The 16,996-nt window shown below is 40.6% G+C and overlaps 1 protein-coding gene across 1 annotated transcript in view; it reads left to right on the top strand.

Moving 5' to 3' along the window:
• LOC109927193 (zinc finger CCCH domain-containing protein 18-like) overlaps positions 1-16,996 on the top strand; it is an 82,446-nt gene that overhangs the window by 14,645 nt on the left and 50,805 nt on the right. The window contains exons 2-3 of the mRNA XM_048605933.1: positions 5,341-6,071; positions 16,536-16,620. Of these exons, the coding sequence (XP_048461890.1) occupies positions 5,358-6,071; positions 16,536-16,620 (799 nt within the window). The 5' untranslated portion in view covers positions 5,341-5,357. The remainder of the gene's footprint in view (positions 1-5,340; positions 6,072-16,535; positions 16,621-16,996) is intronic.

Below are 16,996 nucleotides of genomic sequence, written 5' to 3'. Positions count from 1 at the left end.
GCACAGCATGTTCCATCTTTGCCATCTGAGTAACTGTTTTTAACTGCAAAACCGAAATGCTGTGGATTTTGGGAAACTGCGATGAAAACAAGAAGTATTGGAAATGCTTAGCAGATCAGCCAACATCCGCAAAAGACAAACATACAATTTGTGTTTCAGGTCACCCTGACGAACTGTCAATGATCTGTAAAATTAAGTCTGTTCTCTTCCTGGAAATTCTGCCCTCCCTCTGAACATTTCCAAGATTTTTTTGTTACCTTTAAGCCCTTCTCTCTTCTGCTTTGTAGTCAGCTTGCTATCATTCTGCTACTTGTCTCCTGACTCCATCCTTAGCCATGAGTGTATTATGTGATACCTGTCAAAGTCTTTTGAAACTCCAGATACATTACATCTGTTGCATTTCTGTTGTCTACACTTTTTGTAACTTAAAAGAATTCAATGAATTTGGTCCATCCTGACTTTTCCTTTTTCAATCCATGTTGATTTGTTATTTTTAGATATGAGATATTTTGAAAGAGGTATATTTTCAATTAATCTGCAAGATGTTATATGAGTAAATAGTTGTTCAATCTATAAATCAATCCCTAGGGGCACTATAGAAGCAAAACGTTTATTGAAATATAAATTGGATAATTTATTTCAAACAATAACACCTTAGGAATTCATTCTTGCAATATGAACATTACTAGCAATGCTGGGATTTATTGTTCATCTCTAGTTTTCTTTGCAGGCAGTGAGCTTTCTTGAGTTTCTGCAATCTTTGCAGTGAAGTTGCTCCCACAGTACTATTAGTGAGTTGCATAACTTCAGGATACAGCACATGGGTAATTAGAGACGTGTTGAACATGGCGTTTGAGATGAGAAGGTTGATTTTTATCATATGATTCCCAAAGCAATCCATCCCTAGAATTTTCCTCGTAATTTCTAGATCTGGTGTAGACTGATGGAGACTGATTTCTGTGATTTAAGCATCTTTTATTAATTATGACTTGTATCAGATTGTTAGAAGGCAGAGAGACAGTGGACATTTTCAGAAATTTAAAGTCCTATGACTATACCATTCTTCTCCATTGCCTTCCTTCTGTCATCTAACTTGGGATGACTCTAGCTCAGTTCTACCCTTAATATATTAATTCAACAATGTATTACGGTAGTGTCGCTCCTCATCCCTGCATCATCATCTTGAGACTTCTGGAAGGATTAGTGGCTATCTTGTTTTCCACATGTTCAAGCTGAACCTTGTCAAGCTCATTTGCAAACATAGGGTCAGATTCCATTTAAATAAGTGTAACATTAAGCTCTACTACATCATTTTTGGATGACCTACATTTTCAATTTGTTAAGCCTGGTGAACAAAAGCCACTGTCTTTAGCTCCCAGCACTAAATTCATTACTTTCACTGATTCAATCTTGTTTCTCTCCACCATTCCAACAATTTCTTCTGGACAGCCTGTTCATACTGGTGTGTTAGCTTTCATTAATAGAGGGATTGAGTTCAAGAGCCGTAAAGTTATGCTCCAGCTATACAAAAGCCTGGTTCGGCCTCATCTGGAGCATTGTGTCCAGTTCTGGTCGCCTCTATACAGGAAAGATGTGGAAGCGTTGGAAAAGGTGCAGAGGAGATTTACCAGGATGTTGCCTGGAATGGAGGAAAGGTCTTATGAAGAAAGGTTGAGAGAGCTAGGGCTTTTCTCTAGAACGATGAAGGATGAGAGGTGACTTGATAGAGGTGTACAAAATGATCAGAGGTATAGATAGAGTGGACAGCCAGAGACTTTTTCCTAGGATGGAGGTAGCTATTATTATGAGGGGGCATAGTTTTAAAGTGAGTGGAGGTAGATATAGGGGAGACGTCAGAGGTAGGTTCTTTACTCACGGAGTGGTAGGGGCGTGGAATGCATTGCCGGAGAGGGTAGTGGAGTTGGCCTCATTAGGATTATTTAAGCGGCTATTAGATAGGCATATGGATGATAATATAAGGTAGGGGTGGAGGTTAGATAGACCTTAGGTTTAGGGTAAAAGTTCGGCACAACATCGTGGGCCGAAGGGCCTGTATTGTGCTGTACTGTTCTATGTTCTACGTTCTATACCTGAGCTGAGTTTCCTCCCTCGCTTTGTCCTTTGTAATTGCTCTCCTACATTACTTTCCCACAGAAACATACCCCACTTGTCCAATTTCACTCCCCAGATCTGGACTCGGCACTGTTTCCTCCATTCTCTGTCACATCGTTCCAATGATGCAACCTTCTGGATTGACGCTTGTAATACTTTCCTTTTCCCTCAATGGAGAACTGCCTTACTGTGATTGACAGGGCCCTTGACTGTGTCTCCATTCCTGTGCTTCTATTCTAACCCTTCCCTCCTAGAACCATGATAGGGTTTGCCTCGTTCACCTATAGCTTCTCTATTTAGCTGCCTCTGCTATATCTGCCTCCCCTAGCATGGCATAACCTCAAAACTCAAATTCCCCTCCCCTTTCATTGTCCCAAAGGCTTTGTTCCTTCTCCAATACCCTGGACTGCTCTTTAAACACCAACCTCCCCTTTTCATAGCACGTTTCTTTACAATCAGAGATAATGCAACACCATCTTTTTACTTCCTCCCTCCTCACTGCCTAGGCCTCAATACTTTTTCCACGTGAAACAACAATTTGTATACTCAATTTCATGTGTCTGTCTTCCCTGCTCAGTGTGGTTTTCTCTACATTATGGAGACCAAATGCAGGTTTAGTGAAAACATTGTGGAACACCTCTGGTAAATTCACAAGAATTGACTCAAGCTTCTGGTTGCTTGACATTTTAATTCTCTAATTTGCTCTCTCGCTCATCATTTTTGCCTTCAGCTCCTGTATTGTTCCAAGAAAGCTCAACATAAGCTTGAGCATTCATCTTTTGATTAGGCACTTTACAGTTTTCCAAACGCAATGTTGAATTCAGCAATTTCATAAAGTAACATCTGCTCTATTTTTTCCTTTCTCATGGCTGATTTTGGCTTTGTTCTCTTGTTTTTTTCCCTTTGTTTTCGTACAGCACCAACCTGCCATTCAGGCTTTATCTAGATGCATCATTGGTTTCTTGAGTTAGGAGCATAGAAACTGAAGTAAGTCATTCAGTCAGTCAAGCATGTCCCACCATTTAATATAATCATGGCTGATTGAGCACTTCAATACCTTTTGCCCAGCCCATCCACATAACCCTGTATGCCGCTGGTAAGCATTGATCGAAATTTAGCAGTCTCTATCTTAAACGTGTTCAGATGTAGAGGTTTCACAGCCAAAGGTTGAATTCCAAGTGTTCACAATCCTTGGAGTAACATTGTGAGCAATTTTGGGGTCCGTATCTTAAAGATGGATGCACTGATCTTGGGGGTCCAGGGGTGGTTCACAAGAATGATCCTGAGAATGAAGGCTTTTCACATGAAATAACAAGGTGTAGAGCTGGATGAACACGGCAAGCCAAGCAGCATCAGAGGAGCAGGAAAGCTGATGTTTCGGGCCTAGACCCTTTTTTTTTTCTGAAGAAACGTCAGCTTTCCTGCTCCTCTGATGCTGCTTGGCCTGCTGTGTTCATCCAGCTCTACACCTTGTTATCTCAGATTCTCCAGCATCTGCAGTTCCTACTATCCCTTTTCAAATGAGGTGTGGTTAAGGACTCTGGCTCTGTGCTTGATGGAATTTAGAAGAATAAGAAGAGATTTCATGGAAACTTACATAATACTTGAGAGGGTTGGATAGCGTGAATATGGAGAAGATGTTTCCACTAGTAGGAGAGACTAGGAGCCAGGAGCACAAAGTGAAGGGACAACCATAATCATAGATTGTAGAATCATAGAATCCCTACAGTGTGGAAACAGACTCTTTGGCCCAACAAGGCCACACCAACCCTCGGAGCACCCATCGAAACCCGTTCCCCTATAACCCACCTAATTTACACATCCTTGAACACTATGGGCAATTTAGCATGGCCAATCCACCTAGCCTGCACATCTTTGGACTGTGGGAAGGAACTGGAGTACCTGGAGGAAACCCACAAGACACGGGGAGAATGTGCAAACTCCATACAGACAGTCGCCTGAGGGTGGAATGCCAACCCAGGTCCCTAGCACTGTGAGGCAGCAGTGCTAACCACCGTGCCATAACATGAGGAATTTCTTCATCCAGAGGGCAGTGAATCTGTGGAACTCCATGCCACAGAAGGCTGTGGCGGCCATGTTATTGAGTATCTTAAACACAGAAAGATTTTTGATTAGAAGGAGGAACAAAGGTTATGGGGAGAAGGCAGGAGAATGGAGTTGTGAAACATATCAGGCATGATTGAATGATAGAGCGGACTAGCTGGGCCATGTAGTCTTATTCTCTGCTTTATCTTGTGGTTTTATAGTCTAGTACAAGAACTTCTTGTCTCCAACCTGAGTGGCATCGCCTTACTTTTAAATTGTGCCCACTTGTTCTAGACTCCCCAACCTGGGTAAACATCTCACCTACATTTACCCTGTTTATCACCTTAAGGATTTTGTAGTTTTCTTAAAAAACTAGAGAATACAGGCTAATCTGTCTTCATAGGACTGCCTGCCGCCTTCATTCCACCCCCTCTATAGCAATAATATTTGCCCTGAGATAAGGAGACCAAAATAGTTTGTGTGCAGTACTCCATGTACAGTCTAACCAAGATGCTATACAAATGAAGCAAGATTTGTCTTTTTTACAACTCCCTTTGGCCTCAGTAGCAGCAATTGGGCTCCTCACTGCAGAATTTCATGTGACCTAGGGAATTTCTAATCACCACAACCCCCACTTTTCTGGCAGCACTTCTGAAATTTGTCTCCCAGGTCTCGCTCAAAGGTTGATCATAAAAGAATAATACACCAAAACTTCTGCCTCCCTGTTTCCAATTCTGCTGATCCCCTCCTATTCTTGAAATTAATTCACATGCTTCTTGTTCTTTAAGTTGCTTGTTCTTTGACCCACCTTGTTACTAGCTGGCTAAGCTTAAAATGTCTGCTGGGGTGTGTTTCCTGGTTTGTTGTCGTTTGCTGTGTTCTTTTTAGTTTAGTCTTGACACTTCTAATCAGATGTTGCAGGTTTTTAATTCAAAATCAAAAACTTCATTTAAAGATTTCTGCTGGGTTCCACTTTCTGTGTAATACATGTGTTTTGACTTGGTCGAACATAGACGGACCTTTGGCAAAATTTTAGTATTATTGACTATATTGACCTGAGGAACTTTGTGACTGGACTTGGTGTCAATAATATGCTTAAATGCAAAGTGTGCACAGTATAGTGGAGAAAATGCTGGAGCACCTGTGGGTGAAATATATTCACATACTTTTCTCTTGTAACAGAATAACATTGTTCTCCAATGGATGTCTCGGATAGTCCTGATCGTGACCCTCATTCCCCTGAGGACCAACTCTCTGAAGATGATCTATTGCTTGAGGGTGGGCATGAAAACGATGATGAAGAGGACATAAGCAAACGTTCAGACAATGATGGAGAATGCATTGATTCTGAGGATAACGACCATTGCAGTGATGCTGAGAATCATAGTATTGGTGAACTTGAGAATGAGGGGAGTCGGGACAATGGGGAAACCCATGAATCAGAGGCAGAAGAGGAGGAGGAAAAGTTGAGAGAAGAAGGAGATTACAGTGAAGAAAGTGGAAGTGAGGAGCCATCTAAAGACTTGGATGCAGGATTTGATCACGACAATGTTGCAAGCCCAAAAAGAACTTCCAATACTGAGCAAACTGATAAAGCTGTTTCTGAGAAACAGGATTCCCAAATTGATGAGGAGACTGCAAATGATTCCAAGGACGAAGCATCTTCTGTCATCAGGGACTTGGATGAACATGAGCTGGACTACGATGAGGAGGTCCCTGAAGAACAGCCAGGGGCTGTGACAGAAGACAGTGAAAAACAAAGCACGGAAGAGAAAAGTAGTGACTCTCCAAAGGAGGGTGAAATGGAGAAAAGTCAACTTGAAGAGAGAAAGTCTGAAAGAGACAGAAAAGATTCATTTCGTGAGAGAAAAAAGGATGAAGACGATGGGGAGCTTGATGAAGGAGAAGTTGAGGTATGATATTAAGCAATTTTATCCCAAGAAATGTAGACTGCCAAACAGAAATGACAGATGTTCAAGCTTCTGTATTGAACGCTTGCAAAGTACCTTACTGCACTCTTGTGATTTTTAATTACTGTGATATAGGGGTATGGATGCTTAAAGTTTTTGAGAAGATTTGTAACTCAGGTTGGGGATAAGGTTGTAGACTTGCTCACCGAGCCAGTGTGATTGATGCAGACATTTTGTCACCCTGCGAGGTAACATCATCAGTGCGCCTCCGGTGAAGCGTTGGTGTTGTGTCCTGCATATAAATAACAAGCAGGACGCAACACCAGCGTTTTGCCGGAGGCGCAATGACAATGTTACCTAGCAGGGTGACGAAACGGCTCAGCGAGCAGAATATGGATATCTTTGTGCATGAATCATAAAGTTAGTATGCAAATACAGCAAATAATTAGGAAGGCTAATGGTATGTTGGCCTTTATTTCAAGGTGGGGGACCAGCACAGAGTGGAGTTTGAAATAGAGAAATCTTGCTTCAACTGTAAAGGGTATTGATGAGACAACACCTAGAATCCTTTGTATAATTTGGCCTCTGTGAGGGATAGAAATGAATTGGAGGCAGTTCAGAGAAAGTTCGCTAAACTAATTCCCGATATGATAGGATTTTCTTATTAGAGAATGTTGGGCCATTTACTTAAAGGAGTTTAGAAGAATGAGAGGTGATTTTATTGAAACATTCAACATTCTGAGGGGCTTGACAGAGTAGATGCTGAGAAGATATTTCCTCTATTAAGGGAATCTAAACTATAGGAAACAGTTTTCAAATAAAAGGTCTGATATTAAGATGAAGGTAAAAAGGGTTATTAATATCAATAAAATTCTGTACTCCAGAGAATAGTGGCAGCCGGTCATTGATCACTCCCAGTTTAGTGAAACTTCTGTGAACAGTCTCCAATGCATGTTCCTCCTTACATAAAGTATACAAAGGACTTATTGTCTCATTAATGCCTTTTACAGCTGTAGCAAAACTTCACTCCTAACATACTTGGTCCCCTTTGATAAAGGTGAACATTCCATTTGCCTTTTGATCTCCAAGGTAATAGTGTTGTGCAGGAAAATGGCCTTTTGATTGTGATTAGATCATCTGTAATCTTGTTGAATGGCAGTTCAGGCTTGAAGGATCGAATGGCCTACTTTTGCTGTTTATATACAGATCCTGCTGTGGCTGGCATTCGGCATAGAACTCCTTTGTTCCAAAAGCAGGAAATCATCAACAAGTATCTGTGTATTTTTCACACTCATCACCTCACACCTTTCTCCCCTCCCTCTTTCCATCCATCCAGACACCCCTTTCCTGCTGTGTAAGCTTTGGTTAACTGGGTAACACTTCTTCCTCAAAGTCAGAAGTTGTGGTGTCTGGTTTCACTCCATGCTGACAGAATGCCACACTGTCAGAGGGCCCTCTTTTGTGTGAGATATCCAGCTCAAGCCCTATTTGGCTTCTTAAGTGGATCAGGAGTATTTCATGAATTTGGTCTCTAATTCGTCTTATTCTTTCCTCTCTTATCCCTGTGCTCCTGTTATATGTATGAAATATCTCTGGATTTTCTTGATTTTCCATCCATATTTTGATACTGCCTTTTCCCTAACTTCCCTTATAATTTTACTCTGCACCATCTGTATTTGTGTACATTTTATGTAGTGTTGAACTATTATTCAGAGAGAGGCTGTACATTTTGACTTTGCCAGCCATATTCAGATCCCAGCAATGAATAAAAATACACATATGCTTCCCTTTTTTACTTTTATGTGCTCATTAACATCCAAGGGTCTTGAATTGGAAATGTCATTCCTTTTCTTCATTTGATAATTTTTCTTACTGAGAAAATCTTCACAACCATCTCCATTTCCTTGAATACCTTGTAAATTACATTATTTTGCGATTAAGAGCAAGGAACAAGAATTGCCCACTTGGCCCTTTGAACCTACTGCACTATTTAATAAAACTGTGATCTGATCAGATTTGAAAGTCAACTCTACATTCTTGCATTTCCCTGATAATCTTTCATCCCCTCAGTAATCCAGTGCCTACATGTCTCTGCCTTAAAAATATTTTTCAATTCTGCATCCACCTCTTTTTGAGGACAGGAATTCAAAAGACACTCGACACACTCAGGAAAAATGTTTCCTCGTCTCTCTTTTAAATAGGTATGTTGTGGGTAAATCACCAGAAGTTTCCTTTAATTCAGCTACTTATTAAGAAATCTCATAGACCATCAAGCTTTGAAACAATGATTTAAACTTTATTGCATGTAGCAACCAAAATAAGACACCTCAAGTAATCAAGTTAAGCCTCACAACTCAACAACTGATTGCACGTTACTCTTCCCAGTCTGTCTCACTGCAATGGTGACTTCAGGACGCACACTGCATGCTCCAACTAAGGAGGAAGGTAGAGAAACAGATGTGCAAGTAGATATAGAATCATAGAATCCTTACAGTGCGGAAAGAGGCCATTCGGCCCATCAGGCCCACACCAACCCTCTGAAGAGTATCCCACCCAGATGTATAACTCCACCCTATCCCCATAACCCCTCATTTACCATGGCTAACTCGCCTAGTTTGCACATCCCTAGACACTATGGACAATTTACCATGACCAATCCACCTAACCTGCACATCTTTGGACTTCGGAAAGATGTAGAAAGAACAAGGTGGTTGTATGGGTGCTTTCAGTGTCCCCAAAATTGACTGGGTGCTCTTAGGTCCAGGGGCATAGCTGGAGCAGAATTTGTTAGGTGCATCCAGGAAGGTTCCTTGACACAATATGTAAATAGTCTGACTAGGAAAGGGGCCATACTAGACCTTGTATTGAGGAATGAGCATGATTGGGTGATCGAAGTTTCAGTGGGGGAGCATTTTGGGAAAATAATGATAATTCCGTACGTTTTGAGATATTAATAGATAAGGATGAGTCTGGTCGTCAGGTGAAAATGCTAAAGTGGGCAAAGGCTAATTACAGCAGCATTAGTCAGGAACTGGAAAAATTAGATTGGGGGTGACTGTTCAAACATAAATCCACATCTGACATGTTGGAGTCTTTTAAAGGTCAGTTGATCAGAGTTCAGGACCAGCACATTCCAATGAGAGTGAACAATAAAGATGGCAAGATTCGGGATCCCTGGAAGACAAGCGGTTCTGAGGAAGGGTCACTGGATCTGCAATATTAACTCTGATTTCTCTCCACAGATGCTGCCAGACCTGCTGAGCTTTTCCAGCAACTTCTGTTTTTGTTGTTGAGTGATATTGAAAGTTTAGTCAAAAAGGAAAAGGAAGCATATATAAGTTTAGGAAACTGAAACCGGAAAAGGCTATTGATGAATACAAAGGAAGCAGAAAGAACTTCAACAAGGAATTTAGGAGGGCTAAAAGGATTCATGAAGTGTCCTTGGCAAGTCAGATTAAGTTGAATACCAAGGCATTTTATATACTAGGAGCAAGAGGCTAGCTAGAGAAAGAGTAGGTTCAGTAAAGAACAAAAACTTAATTTATGCAAGGAGTCAGACAAAGTGGATGAGGTCCTTAATAAGTACTTTGCATTAGTTTTCACCAAAGAGAAAGACATAGATGATAAGATTACAGAAGAGGTATGTTGATATTCTAGGGATTGTCTGTATTAAGAAGGCAGAGATTTTGGGTGTCTTGAAAAGCATTAATCTAGATATGTCTCTAGCGCCTGATGGAATCTATCCCATGATGCCGAAGGAGGCAAGGGAGGAGATTGTAGGAGCTTTGACAGAGATCTTTGTATCCTCTTTGGCCATGGGCAAAGTCCCAGAAGACTGGAGAATAGCCAATGTTGTTCCTTTTTATAAGAAGGACAACAGGGATAATCCAGAAAGTTATAGGCCAGTGAGGCTTACATCAGTGGTAGGGAAATTTTGGACAACATTCTTTGGAACAGGATTTACTCACATTTGGAAAAGAATGAACTTATTAGTGACAGCGTAGCTTGCAGAGGAGGTATTGTCTCACAAATTTGATTGAGTTTTTTGAGGAACTGATGAAGGTGATTGAGGGTAGGGCAATGGATGTAGTCTGCATGGACTTTACTAAAGCATTTGACAAGGTTCTTCATGGTAGGCTGGTTGAGAAAATTAGGTTGCATGGGATCCACGGTGAGTTAGTAAGTTGGGTACAAAATTGGCTTGGTCATTGAAGACAGAGGGTTGTTTTGGAGGGATGTTTTTCAGACTGGAGGTCTGCAACCAGTGGTGTTCCACAGGATCAGTGTTGGGATCTCTGTTGTTTGTAATTGATAGAAATAATTTGATGAAAATGTAGGTGGTCTGTTTGTAAGTTTGTAGATGACACAAAAATTGATGGCAATTTAGATAGTGAAGAAGATTGTCAAGGATACAGTAGGATCTAGATCAGTTGGAAAGTTGGGTGGAGAAATAGCAGGAACAAAAACAAGTTGCTGGAAAAGCTGAGCAAGTCTGGCAGCATCAGTGAAGAAAAAAAGTCAGAGTTAATGTTTCAAGTCTGGTGCCCTTTTCTCAGAACTCTGAGAAATAGCAGTCAGAGTTTAATCTGGACAAGTATGAGGTGATGCACTTTGGGAGGTCAAATGCAAGAGAAAAGTAGGCATTAAATGGCAGGATGCTTAGGAAGCATTGATATACAGAGAGATCTTGTGGTGCGAGTCCATAGCTCCCTGAAAGTGGCAACACAAGTGGATAAGGTAGTGAAAGTAGGCGTATGATATGCTTGCCTTCATTGGTCGGTGCAATGAGTATAAACGTTGTTGCAGCTATATAATACTTTAGTTAGGCCTCATTTGGAGTGTTGTGTGCGGTTCTGGTTGCCACACTATAGGAAGGATGCAGAGACTTAGGAAAGGACGCAGAAGAGATTTACTGGGATGTTGCCCAAATGGGAGGGTATTAGCTATTGGGAGAGATTGGACAAACTTGGACTGTTTTCACTAGAGTGTTGGAGGCTGAAGGGTGACCTGATAGAAGAATATAAAATTATGAGAAGCCATGGTCGCAGTCTTTTTTCCAGGGTGGAAATGTCAAATACTAGGGAGCCTAGGTTTAAAATGAGAGGGGGAATGTTTAAAAGAGCTGTGGGAGGCAAGTTTTTTTTTATGCAGAGGCTGGTAGGTGCCTTGAACACACTGTCAAGGGAAGTTGTAAAAGTGGAGATGTTAGCCACATTTAAGAAGCATTTAGACAGACACATCAACAAGCAGAGAATGGAGTGATATGGACCATGTGCAGACGGATGGGATTAGTTTAGAATGGCATCATACTTAGTGCAGATATGTTGAGCTGAATGCCCTGTTGCTTTGCTGTACTGCTCTATGTTCTATATTCAACAGCACATGGCATTCAAACTGTTTCCTGAACACTTCTGCCAGTCTCCTTTCTGCTTGGTAAAAAACTGATCTTTGCCAACTTACACTTTTTACTCTTGATATATCTTTATCTTTTCCCATAATTTTTTGTTTATTTGTTCACGGGATGAGGGTGTCACTGGATAGGCAGCATTTATTGCCCATCCCAAATTGCCCAGGGGACATTTAAGAGTCAGCCACATTGCTGTGGGTCTGGAGTTATGCGTAGGCCAGACCAAGTAAGGATGGCAGTTTCCTTCCCTAAAGGACATTAGTGAACCGGATGGGTTTATCCAACAATCAACCAATGGATTCACGGTCATCATTAGACTCTTCATTCCAGATATTTACTGAATTCAAATTTCACCATCTGCAGTGGCAGGATTCGAACCCAGGTCCCCAGACATTATCTGAGTTTCTAGATTAACAGACCAGCGATAATACCACTAGGGCATCGCCTCCCCACAACAATTGCACTAAATATGACTGGATTATATTAGAGTTTAGAAGAATGAGAGTAGATATGATTGAAACTTATAAAATTCAATTAGGGCTGGATAGGCTAGTGACGATATTTCCCCCGTTTTGGAAGTCTAGAACCAGGGGCCTCAGGCTCAGGATACAAGGTAGATCATTTACAACTGAGATAAGGAAATGATTCTTCACTGAGGATGGTCACCCTGTCAAATTGACTACCACAGAAGGATGAGCTAGGCATCTGAGTATATTCAAAAGAGAGATTGATAACTTTTGAAATATTGAAGGTATCGAAATGTATGGGAGAATGCAGGAATATAACATTGAGATAGTAGGTGGCCATTCATGGCTGACCCTCTCATAGTTATGTAACAACCACGAAAATGCTCTTCCACTAATGCCACTTGCACTTGCTCAGCTTCAGTTACTAAAATTAAGTCCAGAACTGTCTCTTCTACAAATGTACAACCCTTTTCACAGAAGTGTTATAATGCAGAAGGAGGCCATTCCACTGCATCATGTCTGCATCAGCTCTTCAAGCAAGCATTATCACCAAATAGGGATTTGGTTAGCTTAGTTGCCTGGATAGCTGGTTTGTGATGCAGAATGTTTCAATTCCCACACCATGAGGTTACCATGAAGGGCTCTTCTTTTCAGCTTCTCCCCTTGCCTGAGGCCTAGTGACCATCAGGTTAAACCACCAATTGTCTCCTCCTAGTGAGAGAGCAGCCTTACGGTCCTCTGGAATGATGTCGACTTTACCTATTACCCAGTGCCAATGTCCTACCTTTTACCCATTTTGTTGCACATTATTTCTAACCAAATAATTGTCCAATGCTGTCTTGAATGTCTGAATTGAACCTAACTCCACCACACTTCAAGGCAATACATTCTGGACCCTAACAACTGGCTGTGTCGAGGAGAAAAAGAAAATCTCGCTTCATATTTGCTGCTTTACAAATACTTTAAACCTGTGCCCTGTTGTTCTTGTAATTGAACAGAAAAAACTGTCCATGTCACTGAGACTCTGGAGTCACCTGTAGGCCAGTCCAAGTGCGGACAGCAGATTTTGTTTCCTAAAAGATGTAAGCAAACCAGATGTAATTTTGCAGCGTGATAGTCTCAGTGATGATGACAATGGAACTAAGGTTTAGTTTCAGATATTTTGTTAATTGAATTTATAAGTTCAGGTATTTCTCCTATAATGCGATAGTTACGTTCTTGTGCGACCTCACGCTAGACAAAATTGCACTATAGAAAATCGTCATAGAAAATCACTTTATAGGGAAATTACTATACCTGTACAGCAGAAAGTTTGCGTCATCCAAACAGCGTCTACTATTCATCAATTGCGTTATAGCTAATTCGCGTTAATGAAACACATGTTATAGGAGAAATACCTATTCTACCAACTGTTGTAGCAGGATTTGAACTTGTGTCTCCGGACAAGTAACCTGGGCTTCTGGATTCCTGATCTGTTGAGATTAGCACCACTTGTGCATCTCCCCAGTGCCAACTTGCCTATGCAAATGGTGATATTAGGTGCAGGTTTTCAGTTTTCAGTTGGTGCTGCAGATAACATCTGTTGGGTTTTATTTTATGGTGCATTTAGCAGAAATGCAAAATGAGTATTTTCTGTGGCGAGTAGTTGATGCAGTATGCCCAAGAAAAATATTGGAAATCTGCCCATGTCTTCTGTTCTCAACTCCAGATCATATGCATAAATGATGGACAGTGGTTTGATACTTACTGCTAATTGGCATCACTGTTTCCTCATCCAAAAATATATGCAAGCAGTACTTTCTGTTGGCGAAACTCAGCAGGTCTGGCAACATCTGTGGGAAGAAAGTAGAGTTAATGTTTTGAGTCAGGTGACTCTTCATCAGAACTGGACTCAAAATATTAACTCTGTTTTCTTCCCACAGGTGGTGCTAGACCTGCTGAGTTTCTCCAGTAATTTTAGTTTTTGTTCCAGATTTCCAATATCCACAGTTCTGTTTTATTTTCATACATTTTGCTATTCAATCAACTGTTTGTTAATGTTGTATTTTATTACTGTTCCTTTATCAGCAAGTGTATTTGTGCAGAATCCTATAACATTCCATAAATATATGTGTAAAGCTTTTTTTATTGAGAACAGCTGGTTCAGTTAATGAGTTCATTTGGCTGCACTGTGTGTGCGCGTGTGTGGTGGGGGAGGCGGGGACAAGGAATATTTGCATCTTTAGTGATCACTGGGCATCTTGAAGCATTTTAAAGACAAAAAAATGCTTTTGAAGTATAGACTTTGTCATAATGTAAGAAATGCGGCAGCCAATCTGTGTTCAGCAAACTTCCACAATTACTAATGTGATTATGATCAGAATCTGTTGTTGTGATGTCTTAACTGACTTGCTGGAGTTTTGTAAAGAGAAAGCAGAGAAAGTTGATTGGGGCAGTGCTGTTGATGAGGTGTACGTGGAAACCGAAAGGCGTTCTAATTAAATGCTGCACCATAGACTATTGAACAAAGTCAGAACTTTTTGTTCAGAGCTCCTGGAATAATTGGGACATAAGCAACATTTTGGAGAGGTGAATTGAGAGCAGGATTAGGCCATTCAGCCTGACAGGTCTGCTCTATCATTCAGTAGGATCTGATAGCTGATCTCTTTGTGTTCCGAATCCCACATCCCCATTTCTCTCCAAAAGTCTTTGATTTCCTACCGAACAAGAATTTATCTACCATGCCTTAAAAATGTCCCCACCTCCACCAGCTTCTGAGATAGAGTTCCAACATCTGTCAGTTCTCTGAAAGAGAAAATTTCCTCTCATTTCTGCTGTAAAAGGGCAAACTCTAATTTTAAAATTTTAAAATGAATTTGGGAATGTATCTAGATTCTAATAGCTCCTTAAAGTACAAGCTGAGAAAGTAGTCTGAAGAGTAGTTCTTTCTGAGCTTGTTTCACCTGGACTCCCTTGCAGGATTTGTTGTCTGTTTACATGTAAATTTCCAGATCACGGATTAAATTTCAGCACAGAGACCTGCACGTCTATGTGCAAAAGCCATTGAAGACGACAATAAATTGAAAGTGCAGTTGATAAAACAAACAGTTTCGCAATCTTTCTTGATAGTAGTATAGACTATAAGCAAGGGCACAGAGTTAAACTTGTAGAAGGCACAAATTTGATCTCTCCTCCTGTTGAGATGCAAAGATCTTGGGGAGGCTCCAAAGATGCATGAACATGGTTCCAGAGATAAGGAACTTAACTTAGGAAAATAGATTGGAAAAGCTGGGACAGTTGTCCATGGAGAAGAGAAGGTTGAATGGAGATTTGATGGAGATATTCACATCTTCCGGAACCCGGGCAGAATAGATGGGAGAAACTGTCCTCACAGGTGGAAGGATTGAGAACAAGAGGGGAAGCTTTAACGTAATTGTCAAAAGAAGCAATGCAGGTTTGAGGAGATACAGTAAGTAGTTAAGATCTGGAATTCACTGCCTGAGAGTGTGGTGGAGAAAGATGCATTTGAGTCTTTCAAGAGAGTATGGAATTGTTATCTAAAAGGAAGAATGTTCAGGGTTATGGATTGGAAGCAGGGGATTAGCATTGGGTGAATTGCTCCTTCAGGAAGTTGGTGCAGACTGCCACGGCAGATGGTGGAATTTGAATTCAATAAATATCTGCAACTAAGAATCTAATGATGACCATGAATCCATTGTCACTTGTTGGAAAAACCCATCTGGTTCACTGATGTCCTTTAGGGAAGGAAACTGCCATCCTTACCTGGTCTGGCCTACATGTGACTCCAGACCCACAGTAATGTGGTTGACTTGTAACTGCCCCAGAGGGCAATTAGGGATGGGCAATAAACGCTGCCTAGCCAGCAACACCCTTATCCCGTGAATGATTGAAAAAAAGACATGATGGGCTGAATGGCCTCCTTCTGTGGTGTACTGATTCTGTGATTTGAGGAATTGAAGATCTGCGAGGAAATTGGGGATAGCTACCCTGCTTTTCAAGATAGTGCCATGGGATTGTTTATATCTTCCCCTTGATATTTCCAGCTGCTTTTAACTGTACACAGAATCCTATTAATTTACAAATTCCTGGCTCCTTTCCTACTAGTCAGATACAGTTGAAATCATTGAACCAGTCTTGTGCCCAAGCCACTGAAATTGCTTTTATAACCAAACTTAAGTTGGTTACTCCCATTAATTGTTTGTCTAGTTCAAATTTCATTGTTTGTACCCAAAATTAAATGAATCTTATTCATGTGAATTGTATAATCCTTATTTCTATATTATACTATTTATATAAATATTCTATTTACCAACTACAGAAAATTGTACACAATTGGAGGCAATTTGAGAAAATAAAACGTTATATCTGTGTTACCAAACATTAATATTGAGATGTTGGAGGTTACCATGAAGGTCCCTTTTACTCAAGCCTCCCTTTGCCTGAGGTATGGTGACCCTCAGGTTAAACTCACCACCAGTTGTCTCTGTACAATGAGGGAGCAGCCCTTTTGGACTTTGGCATTCATTATGGCTGACTTGTTTTCTTTGTTACTTTTTTTGTATGGTGACCTTTTCTTTGACCTCCTGTTGCTAGGATGACGATCTTGAGGAAGGTGAAGTGAAAGATCCCAATGAAAGAAAAGTCCGACCAAAGCCTATCTGCAGATTCTACATAAAAGGTAATTCCCAATTTGGGAATGTATTTGCATTCTAACAGCTCCTTATTAGATGAAAAAGGAGCCTGAAGAATCGTTCTTTCTGAGCTTGTTTCACCTGGATTCTCTTGCAGGATTTGTTGTCTGTTTACGTGTAAATTTCTTTGCAATTCAATTTTTAAGCTTGCAATTGAGATGAGGCATAATAAGCAAAGCCAATTTAAATTAACTATTTAAACAAATGCATTTGTTTCCGGTAAAGGATTAATGGTGTACTTTGATGTTGTTATGCTGTCTGCTCTTACAACTAAAAATGTAGTAATTTCTTTGTATCAGAATTTGTAAATTTTTTAATGCAGCGGCCCCATTCCAATCAGGTTATAGTTTTCTAATCTGTAAT

Source organism: Rhincodon typus, chromosome 15 (assembly GCF_021869965.1).
Source record: "Rhincodon typus isolate 14 chromosome 15, sRhiTyp1.1, whole genome shotgun sequence".
In the NCBI taxonomy this organism is placed as follows: domain Eukaryota; kingdom Metazoa; phylum Chordata; class Chondrichthyes; order Orectolobiformes; family Rhincodontidae; genus Rhincodon; species Rhincodon typus.
This window is presented reverse-complemented; position numbering and strand designations above follow the sequence as displayed.